The sequence below is a fragment of the Mya arenaria genome, chromosome 8, assembly GCF_026914265.1.
Source record: "Mya arenaria isolate MELC-2E11 chromosome 8, ASM2691426v1".
Taxonomy (NCBI): Eukaryota; Metazoa; Mollusca; class Bivalvia; order Myida; family Myidae; genus Mya; species Mya arenaria.
Genome location: NC_069129.1, coordinates 6,581,241 through 6,592,934, shown reverse-complemented (window position 1 = coordinate 6,592,934; position 11,694 = coordinate 6,581,241). Strand labels below are relative to the sequence as shown.

The following is an 11,694-nucleotide window of genomic DNA, read 5'->3' as shown; positions in this document are numbered from 1 at the left end:
ACCTATATATTTTATATTTCGGATATTTATCGTAAAACTATATCCATCCGATATAGTTTTGCCCATGTCTGACCGATATTTTGTCGGAAATTTATCGGGCCGAAATATCTTAAGTCATCTGTCCGTCATTGGTTCAACTTTTGTTATATGCAGATCAATTTTTCTTTTCTCTTTAAATACTTTTACAAATTTCTTTCCACTGTTACGATAGTGGACTTGACGCGTTGTACCAGACGAATAGACATACATAAAATAGCAACTTATATCCGTTTAATATTTGTTTTCATGAATTACTTTATTTGATCATATTCGAGGTGACAAAAACGAGTTTTAAATAAACGAACGTAAAACCAAATGAATTAAAATCAACGGAAGACATAGATATGTCCAAGAAGAAAGATGTTCACAACTGTATGATATCGTACCTGTACCGTTTTCGATATATTTATGATATTATAAAAAAATGTCGGTCCGATGTTGGACATCTATAATTTATGTTCGGTTCCAAAGCATATATTTAGAGTACTGTAGTTATATTATATATTATTTTTCAATTAAGCTACAGTGTACCAATCCACATACGTGTATAATTACTTAAATATCGAATCTTATCCGGCCATAATCACGTTTTCGATGCTATTATAAGATAATTCTAGTTCAATATTTTATTATTCTATTTTGTAAACATCCAGACATTAACAAACATCTCACACACATTTTTTACAACAATTTCAGCCATTCCAAGACTATGGGAATAATTTGGAGTGAGAGTGGGGGGTGGGGGTAAAATGTAAAATGCCATTGGCATTGCCGGCGATGTGGGGAAGAGGAAAGGGATCACCATCACTTAAGGCGTTTACTGATTAGATTAAGAAGTGGCCATTTCCAAACAAGACAAAATTTAGATAAACTTGACGAAAGTCAAGCAGTCTAAAACGGCCTGGGAGGTTTTGTTTAATAGTTTTACTACAATGGTATTCCAATTTTCAATTCAGTTATACACAGTTTGTTTTCACTGTAACTCCCCATAATTGCTGCCTAGAGGATATGTTATTCACATTTCTGTTATCTAATTTTCCTTAAAGTGACTAATGAAAACATCCGTATTTTCTGCATTTAAACAACTTATAGTCCAAAAAGGTGCATTTTTAGTGCATTGTTTTACCCTTTTTTCTCTGATAACGACTTATAAAGTAATCTTGGACGAATGTATACAAAGTTTTCCATGATAAATACTTATTCATGAATACAACCCCTTAATTAAATGCATATACAAAGACAAACGTCTGGAAAGCCTTTTATCGTTCACATTAAAGTCCCTTTATAAGGATCGCCAAACATGAAACATCTCAAACCAAAAATACACGCCATGAAAGAAATAACTTCAAACAGGGTAATCTGCGCGAAAACAGCCGCATTCGTTTTCTTTTTGTTTTCGGTCTGTCCTTGAGCACGTGGGGTAGACGAATTCGCCACTACATCCGGAGAGTCGTTCATATTGACGTTGACGACATCCGACGGTGCGGATGGGATCTCGTAGTGAACGACGTTTCCGGTGTTCGAGTCCGCTGGGTTTGAATCGCTCTTGTTAATCGGAAAGACAAGCGCCGTTTTCGTTACTACAGTTGAAGGTTGTTTACGCGGGGTCACGCCTAAGTTTTGAGTGTAATGCTTCCGCTGTGTGACCTCATCCGTCGGCTTTGGCGTCATCGGCAGTTTTCTTGTTGTAGCAGTTGTTGTTGTAGTAGTAGTAGTTGTAGTGGCCGGCGTCGTCGTAGTTGTAGTGGTCGGCGTCGTCGTAGTTGTGGCGGTGGTTGTAGTTGTTGTGGTGGTGGTTGGGGTGGTATTGTCTGGGAGAATATCGTTGACGGTAATTTTGCTACCAAGACGGTCCCCGACCCAGGAATCACGGGCGGCGTAAGAGCACCCGGAAGTTCCTTTTTCACAGAGGTCTGCTTCGACTCGAATTCCCGTCTGGAGGGATAAGAAAACATAAGTAAACAATAACACTTGACTGATCATTTTTGCCGTTTAAATATATTGTCATTATTATTTGGCTAAAAAATAACAACCTTAATATTTTCTACGTTTTGTTAGATTTAAGTTAATTGAAATAAAGAAAATTTTCGTTAGATATGCACAGACTACAAACTGTTTTGATATTTTGATACAAGGAACGGTAAGGCAACATAACTTAAAGGTATTTATTCCGACTTTACCGCCCCCAAAAGAGGTTAGATTGGTCGCGAGTTTTTTCTTTTAAGATTTAGTTGCATCAATGTCACACTAAAATCCGGCGCCATTTGATCTGTATTAATTTTGACTAGAGAACTCCATATATTTTTTTAAATATTAACGCGTCTTTCTATAGCTGCGGTATACCGAAATAAAGTATTAAAAGGATAAAGATATAATGGTCAAAAATGGTGTCTGATGGCAATAAAGAAATAAAGGTCGGGGCTGAATGAATAGAGTATACCGGGAAACCGGAAATAAACACACTGTTTTGTCACGCCTAAAGACTTTTGTTTCAGAAATATCATTTACGCCCTGGTAATGGATTATTAAATGAGTCTTACACTGAACAGCCTCACATTACTGGTCTTGTACTGAACGTCTCGGGGAAGTTTGATGGGAAACGATACAGTGTTGTCTGCAATAAACATCACAACCCGTTGTTAGTTACATGTATGATCAAAATGCATGAAACTCCACATTGTTTTACTTTGTACATTATTATTTGCTTGAGGTAAATTGATTGTATGAAGGTATAACATAAAAATATGCGATTCTACTTGGCACGATAATTGAATGGCTCGACATGTTCATGGCTCGAAGATCTGGTCGGTCTCAGCGTGGTCATCCACTTTGAATTTATGAACAACCATTTATTAAAAGCTAAACAAGAGGTTGTAAAATATATATATGCCACAACTCACTGTTAAGGTATTCGACCAATAAATTGGTCATATTTTGTGAGAAAACGTCGAAGAAGTTCTGTAGCCCGGGTATCTGCGGAACATAAACAATGTCTCTTATCCGTCCACAAGTTTTGAGATAATTTGTTATTATAGTATATGAATTATTGGATGTTTGGATTTTTAAGTGGGCCAATGTCATTCGAGTATTTTTTAAATGTTCTTTCCATTAATTTCACGTAGATCGATACTAACGAATGCACCAACAAACACTATAGAGGTCCAATTTTGACCTTCGATTGAATATAATTTACCGCTTAATCAAAATATTTACTTTGAAGTTAAAACAACTGTATAAGTTTAACATTAAGTAACAGTTGATATGAATGTAGTCTATTTCTGTATAGTTTTAGTTTGGAGTCGTAGAAGAGTCATGGACTTCCTCAGCCGTAGTATGGAAAACTTACCAGCACTTTGCCGATTTGTGATTGGTCAAATGTTATGTTCCCGCTGCAAAATATACATCAGCTTTGTACGATATACGTTGTATACAGTTTCTGATATTGCAGATTTGAAATTCTTAAAAACAAAACAAAATGTAGGGTACTTTGTTTTGACTATCATATAATAATGGTAGTTATATTGGCTCATAAGATGTAAATCAATTCAGTGCTAGCCTTGCTTTTTATGCAATCAGAATGCATCATTCCTACGTTGACATGGTATTAATTGTTCAATAAAATTTTCTGTAAAAATTTGTTGTGCAAGGAACATGCCGTATATATCTACAGGTCTCCCAGCAAACACATAACGTTTTGACAACGCTGTGTTAACGTTTCAACAAGCGTTGTTGCACAAGGTTGTAACGACGTTATGTATGTTGAGGTTTTCTTAGCGTAGTCACAACGTTATTTCGGTAACCGATACACAACCGTCATACAACGTCATTACAACGTTTAGACAAACATGCATCATAACGTTGTGCCATTATAACGTTGCATAAAGGTTGTGTAATTGTCGCTTAAAAACGCTGTCTCAACGTTAAGAAAACCTCCACATTCGTAACGTTGGGGCAACGTTTTACAATAGTCTGATAATGCCACAACCTTCACGCAACGTTAAACTAACGTTATTTGTTTGTAGTGAGCTGTTACAATTATCGACCGACAAATAATTGTTATTGCAAATATCAAATGAATGAGATACCTGATGTTGGAAAATCTGGCAGATAAATTGCCGCCTTCAAACTTCACCTGAATCGGGACCCTCAAGTTCTGTAAAACATTGAAAGATATAACCAAGAATTATACATAAGCACTGAATTAGCCAGTGTGTCTGGTTGGTCCTTTCTCGTGGAACAATGGTGGAATTGGCCCAATAACTTCAAATCCCGGCCGTATTCGAAAATATAGCAGTACTGGTACGCACACGGTAAAGATTTGTGAACTAAATGTATGCTATCGTTAGCTTTAAAGCATATGCAAAGTATAAACTTGCACTCTGCGCGGCTTTCTAAATGAAGCTTAAACACAATTAAGGGCGTATATATGCTTGGTCTGAAACAATTTTACTAACCACAGCAGCTGAAAACATCGGGTCCACATGTGTGGCATCCTCCGCGGTAAAGTTGACACGGCCTGCGAGTCGCAGCGCCACAGAACCGGAAGCGAATTCCAGCTTAGCGGAAGTGGCGAACAGGCGCAGTCCTACCACGCGGTTTGGCCATCGGGCTTGTGCCTGTAAGTAAAAGAATATTTTATATTAGATTCCCAAATTGCTGCATGCGTGACATGACTTGAAGGTTATTCATTGAAACTAAACCTGTCCACATACTGTTGCAAGTAAACCAATGTGATAACGGTATCGAATTTCCGGCTGGCACGAGGCATGTTGAGAAATGTATCATATCTTTTACTTGATATCCGTATATGTCATCTAAAAACATTTTGGCGGCAATCTCTATCGCATATTAATGTGTGCATACACGTATGATGAAGTAAGACATCTTTTGAATCTTGAAACTTAACGGGAAGTTTCAAAGGTATGTAGATTCAAACCTGTGTTAGAAACTTTCCTATGCATATTGAGATCTGCCCTTCATCACAAGACAGATAAGCGTACTTGTTCTTCTTGTTGGCTATCACCTGAAACCATGATATATAAACTATAAGGTCGAGGGGGTATGGAATCGCACACGTATTTACTGATGATGAGAAAATGTTTTTGGCGTCTTGACGAGTTTTTACGCAACAAAGTGGAAATGTTATGTCGACTTATCGACTTAAGTCTTATCAACTGGATATGTCGACTTTACTTTAGTCAACTAAAATAGTTCTACGCTCTTTGTCGATTTTTTAAAGTCGAAATTATGTGTTTCACCGTTTTTGTAAACAAAACTTATTTGACATTTCAGTTGACAAGACTATACAAAACTGGCGTATTTTCGTATCATTTAATACTCGGTATATCGATATAAAACAAGTTGTCCAGACCACATGAGGTGAATACAATAAACGCTTTCATAGTACTTTTGTGAATTGTAAAAAAAAATGAACAATATGTTACTAAATGTTCATGATATATTTTTAAAGTCTGTCGTATGCTGTTATGTTTTCATTGTTTAATAACCTATAAATAATACGGCTGTTTTCCATGTAAACATAATGGATTGAGATATTATCTTTGAATGTGAAAACGTATGCTTAAAGTGTTTGAGTCCCAACGTTAAAACATTTGAAGACACTTCGAAAATAATGTAACCTGTTGGTAATCAATGGCGAAATTTAGGAGGTTAAGGTCAGTAGCCAATTGCAGAATGTTATCGAACACGTGACCGTTTAATTCCACACCAACACCGGAAGTCAGCCCCGCTTCTGAGAACACTTCCTCTGTGACGTAGAGCGACCTTGACCCCTGGGTGACAGACATCTAAAAAGGAAACAATGATCAATATAACATAGCAGCACATATAAATACAAATGGAAGAACATTTGGATAGGTGAACATTGATACTGGATATAGTTTATATTGACCGATGTATGCACTCATTGACAAACTTTAAGCAGCTTCATTCAAATGACTTCTGTTTTTTTCTCTCTGAAAGTTAACTCTGCGTTATTGTATACTATTAAATTAATCTATGATTTGAGTGTTAGCTTAATCCCAGTGAGGGTACTTCGTATGGTTAATTGCTCGAATACCAACAACATTTGTTGATTTGTTCAGAACAGTGTTCAAGTTAACACCGTTGTTAACGTCATCGTTGTTAACTTCGTAAATCGCCTGTGTTCTTGAAGTTTAATGGATACAATTGTTATCTACAATATGTCTCACATGATTTAAAACATCTGTTTCAATTGCGGTGTTTTTTTATTCAGATCTTTGAGCACACCATCAAATATGCCAAGTTATAAAAATACAATAATGTAGTTAATGAAAATGTTAGCTTTAACAAAGTTTTGACCAACCGGCGAAATGTTGAAAACCAAACAAATTGACAGGTATTGTCACGTACGTACCCCGTGGTATGTTACTATATGTTGTGGCCTCACTTCCACCTTCAATACGTTATAATCAACCATAAAATCAGTGTGAAAAGTGTGTACTCGTCCTGTCGCTGTAAATACAAAACAATGAGTAATGCATATGTTTGTAGTTGCCAACTTGCCTGTATTACCAACACTACAATAACCTAAATTGGTTGATATTTTACAACCGACGGTTTAGTGTCGGGCCATAGCCAAAGCTAAGAACTATTCGAGTACCTGGTACGTACATGTATAGAGCCCTGAAATAAATTTAGGGGTCGAACTTATCTAACTACGTTTATATTGACAGTACTTTCAAATCTGCCGTACTCTTATTTTTGTACATTTATCAGCAGTCAGCATGTATTGATTTTAATCATGTGAATTGGTAGATTCGAGTCAGTAGACAAAACATAACATCGACCAGTAGGGTGGTTAAATGGTTATTAGAATGCATATATCAAAATAAAATGGTTTTGCGATATGCTATGCAAAAAAGTATATATTTTGGTAAATATATACGAATAACCTTTTACCACTACATGAGGTTAGATGCAAATGTCGCCAATAGAATGATTAAATGGCGCATGAACTTACTCCTAAGATCAGTCAATTTTCCCTTGACCTTGGACATTGAAGTCTTCACAGCCTTACAAATCTGGAAAGATTATGCAAATATATAAAAAAATCAGCTTATACTATTCTACTATTGAGACGATAGCATTGTGAAGATCGGGATTCCTGTTTGCAGTTTACAAATTCAATACCTGATAAATCATAGATATATTTGTGTAAATGTGATACAATATCTTAACATAATGTCATTCATTGGAAACTGCAGAATTTCAATAGGAGCAGCAAATTACTTATTTTTTTACAAGAAAAAATACGTTATCGAATTACTTAAGGGTTTCGCTGCACAGATGCACTTGCCATTTAATTGAGACTTTTATAACAATACGGTAACATTTTGATGCTGGTGACACCTTAAAACCATATAACTTTGGTGTCATTTGAAATGGAATTTCTTACTGATTGCTTATATGTGAAATAAATGACCGAACAAATTAATAGATATAATATTTGCAGTTTGTATTTATGTCCTTTTTATTTCTACTGAAACTTAAAAATTGACGTGAAAACACCTATTTTACAATCGACCAATGCCAAAAAAGTGTTTGTTATACTTTTTTCGGCATTTTTTTTACATTTTCGGTCTCAGTCGATAAATGCCGATAAAATCCTTTCAACGATACCAACAATTATGGGGCCATCGTGCATAAAGATCGCATAACATGTAATTAATTGTACATTGAATGCCACAAGCCGAAAAATGAAAGTTACCGCTTTCTCCAATTGGTTCTCTATGTTGCCCTTGAAGGCGGAAATGAGCATGTCGTAGAACTTCGAGAGCAGGGAACCGTGGACACGCACTCGCAGTGACGACACGCGGGCGGAGCAGTCATCCAGATCCACCTGTATGCCGCTTGATACCTCTGGGCCGGAAGTAGGTGCAATTAATATCAGTTAATCATTATTTTGTGTATAAACAAGATAAATGCGCAAACATGTCACCGATCAATTATACCTTTAAAGTATATACACATGTATATAGAGGCTTTTTGGGCAAATATTTAAAAATATTTTGGTTTTCGGTTACCCTTATTTTTGCGTTTTTTTGTATGCATATTTTGGCTACTAATACTCCTATGTAGAAAACATACGTCGCAAAAGGTTAGTTTTTTGTTAGGTAACGGCAAACAAACATAAAGCTGCTATTGTTTCCGATCGAGAACAAGAAAAAAAGTGAGTAATTTTTCAAGACATGAAACAAACAATAAGTCCTACTTGGCCTGACGTTGATGCTGATGCTCGTTGTGCCGACACTCAGATCCAGCGATCCGCTGTCCCGAATCGTTGGACTGTCGGGGCGGAAATGAAACAAATCTACATTACAAACACCGAATAGGTAACCAAAGCCTTCGTCATAGTCGGACTTGGCTTTTCATACTTAAAATCATGTCCATAACAAAACAGAATCTCAAGGAATAAAATTAAAAACATTATGACTTAAACTGTTTAACTTACAGCCAACGGCCAGGGTCATATTTGAGTCGCCAATCAGCGGACACTTTGATATCGGACAGAGTCGCACTCCACGTGAAACTGCCCGTCCCCAGGGCAACGTGTGACGTCAGGGAACCCGCGCTGTTTAGTCGAATACTTGAAAAGGAAGTAAGGTCTTAACAGATTAAAGATACATCGATATAGGATGTTATTAATCGTAACCTAGTTCAAACCATGACTTGAATTACTCTATGTATGCTTAGTAAGGCATATGGGCATTTGTCAAAGCAGAGCAAAACACCTCAATAACAGCACATTCAGTGCTTTGATTTAACCTTTTTATTTAAAATTCAAATTTTGTAAATACATAGTGAAAATTGAATGCTTTGGAACAATTTCATTGTGACTTTTAGTGACTCTACATGTATATAACAGGTGACTTATGCACCTGTCAGTTGAACCACGGCCCCCAGGTCCGGAGGTATACCGGGGATAGCCGTGGAAATGGGCCGTGTAGCCCTGCAGTACCAGGTGAATGCGGTGGTTTTGTCTTCGCGCCAAAAAAAGGCGGGGAATGGGCCTTCCATAGGGTCCCTGTGGTGCGGGGGTATTTGGCGGGGATTTTACCCGGGCTTGGCTTGACCGAAAGTCAAAGTCCACGCTATTCCCCGGACCTGGGGGAGGGGGCGTGGTTACAATTGACTGGTGCATTACCTGGATATACTCCACGTGGTGTCACCGTGGTCATCGCTGATGTCATTAAGGTTGGTCTTCAACAGGTCCTCACGTAGTTTTGCAATCTCCCAGTCGTTAACTGACAAATGGTTAGTCAATTAGATACATTTCACACTAGGATCTGATATCTGTTTATTTATAATCGTTCTTAATTTATTTGGTTTATAGTGTTGGCCGGGGGTCTGGGGGTACTCCCAAAAGAAAACAAGTTTAACAATTTCTAGTCCGAAGTGATACATTTTGGGCGTATTTTATTACTGTTTTTCTCCTATATTGTAATAAAAAGTAAACTTGGACGATTCGGGGGGGGGGGGCGTGGGCCGGTTGCGCCTCCCTCCCCATTAGGTGCGTCCCTCCCTGGATCCACCAGTGATAAGGCGGCAGACTCATATTAATCGGACTCGAGCCCGTTCATGACGTTGCTTAAGCAGAAAAAGACTAGTGTAAATGGTGTAACCACACTTCAACTAGGACGTAAGTTTGAAATTGATCAACGCTTAAAATTCGCTTTTGTCTTTGTCACAAATATTGGACATTATAACTTACTCTTGTCTAGAATTTCTTTTGTGACGATGACTTTTAATCCGGGCAACTGCTGACAAATGATGATCGGAAGTGACGTCATCAACGCAAAGACAAGAACGAACATCTTGGCTATTGCCATGGTGATTGTCTGTTAAGAGGAAAGGGCGAACATAATTCGGCAGTAATAGTATCACGTGCCAAGCTTATCAAAACAAAATACAAATGCATAAATAATTAAATATTCTTTTGGGACAGAAAGCATTGGGAATTATATGGACGGTTAATAATGTCAGAAATCTTTAATTTTTAGAACGCTGCAAGAAGATCGCGTAGTAATTTCAAGTAAGCAGTTAAACTTAATTATTTTACTCTTGTGACACTTAATTATTTATACAGTAATATACTTAACTGGCAATCAATTTAAAATAAGTAATTCAAAATACAGGTTAAAACACTACAATAAATTAATAATATAATTATTTTTTTACGAACTACATCTACTGGTGTACCGGCATACATCTAAAGGTTGTTATCGATGGGAAATGGCCGAGAAGTTCCGAATGGGACAGAAAGTTGTTCAAATGATCCATCAAAGCATTATCATTTGTGTGCCAGGTGTTATTTGACGTTACATATGCTAAGGTTCGGAGCCAAATGTGGTCTTACAAGTCTTACATTGATATACGGGAATTCCCCATTGTAAATTGAGACTCCATTTTGAATAAGAATGAAAAAATATTCAATTAATGTCTTCTAAACGGAGAATACCTTACAACTTTAAGGATATCTTAAGACTAGGATATTACGATATATATTTTTTCAGATTTTTTATACTGTTAACTTTGCAGGGAAATAAAGCTTCTATCGTAACCAACCGCAATAAAATCTCATTTTCATTGAAAAAAAGTTTAATGATAAAGAAGAAATTTAGAAAAACCTTGATTCCATACAGTATGTAAAACGCAAATATGGTTCACATGCTTTATATTCACCTTTATACAGCATTATTTAGAATCGAAATAAAATTGAAATCGTAAATATTTATAATAAACTTATCTTAGGTATATGTATACATGTATAAACATTAATCTACTCACCCGATAGTATGTTCAATTTTGTTATGTCACATTCTACTTATTTAAGTTTAACATGTACTACGTATACTCAGGTAGACAGAACAAAAGGGGTATTTCCATGTCTTGCTTCGTTTCGTTAGTTAGCCTCAACCAGGAAGTTTGAGTTGGCTAAAGATCTTAAATACAATCGTTCATTCATTTTAATCACCGTCATCGTCAGAAAACTGAAAGGGAAATTGAAAATGAATTCGTTACTCCATCGACCACGGAATATATGAAGTGGAAAATTGCCATCATTTTGGGAAGTTTAAACTTGCGTCGATCTGTTTTGAAGAAAAAATCATTTATGCTCATTACAGATATAATAAAATGGTATGTTAAAAAGCTATAAAATACTAAATAAATCCCGTCTATCAAAATGTTGAATATATAATTTTTAGGGATGCAAACGAATGGCAAAATTGATATTCGAATATTCGGTAATTCTTTCGATCGAATATTCGAATATTCGTTTACCGAAATCAATATTTTGGAAGATGTAGTAAACTACTATTATTATTCGCTTAAGTAATAGCCGGGGCAATTTGACCGTATTTGTCGTAGCGGCGGACCCCGATTTTCTCCAAATATGCCTTTGAAATTCGCAATTTTCAGGAAGAAAAAAGAATACATTATAAACAGACAAACAACACAATCAAATAATTTCAATTCCGCTGCCTTTATATGTGTAAACAATGTGAAATTAGCTGTCCCAGAGTCCTAGTCAAATAGCGTTTTGCGCCAACAGAGGGTCTTTCCATAGGACAAGCAGCCTCGTTCTGAGATTGATCTTTAAATTGACTAAAT

The 11,694-nt window shown here is 36.5% G+C and overlaps 1 protein-coding gene across 1 annotated transcript; it reads right to left on the bottom strand.

Annotated features, from left to right (window-relative positions):
- Nucleotides 1-650: 650 nt before the first annotated feature.
- LOC128242760 (uncharacterized) lies at nucleotides 651-11,022 on the bottom strand. Its single transcript, XM_052960062.1, has 16 exons — nucleotides 10,870-11,022; nucleotides 9,794-9,920; nucleotides 9,227-9,326; nucleotides 8,534-8,668; nucleotides 8,294-8,367; nucleotides 7,790-7,941; nucleotides 7,043-7,103; nucleotides 6,437-6,534; nucleotides 5,679-5,846; nucleotides 4,976-5,062; nucleotides 4,494-4,655; nucleotides 4,125-4,192; nucleotides 3,386-3,428; nucleotides 2,940-3,012; nucleotides 2,580-2,653; nucleotides 651-1,974 (listed from the first exon to the last, which is right to left on the bottom strand). Exons 2-16 carry the CDS (start codon nucleotides 9,909-9,911, stop codon nucleotides 1,306-1,308), a joined length of 2,082 nt encoding a protein of 693 aa, XP_052816022.1. The 5' UTR covers nucleotides 9,912-9,920; nucleotides 10,870-11,022; the 3' UTR covers nucleotides 651-1,305.
- Between the last annotated feature and the right edge of the window lie 672 nt (nucleotides 11,023-11,694).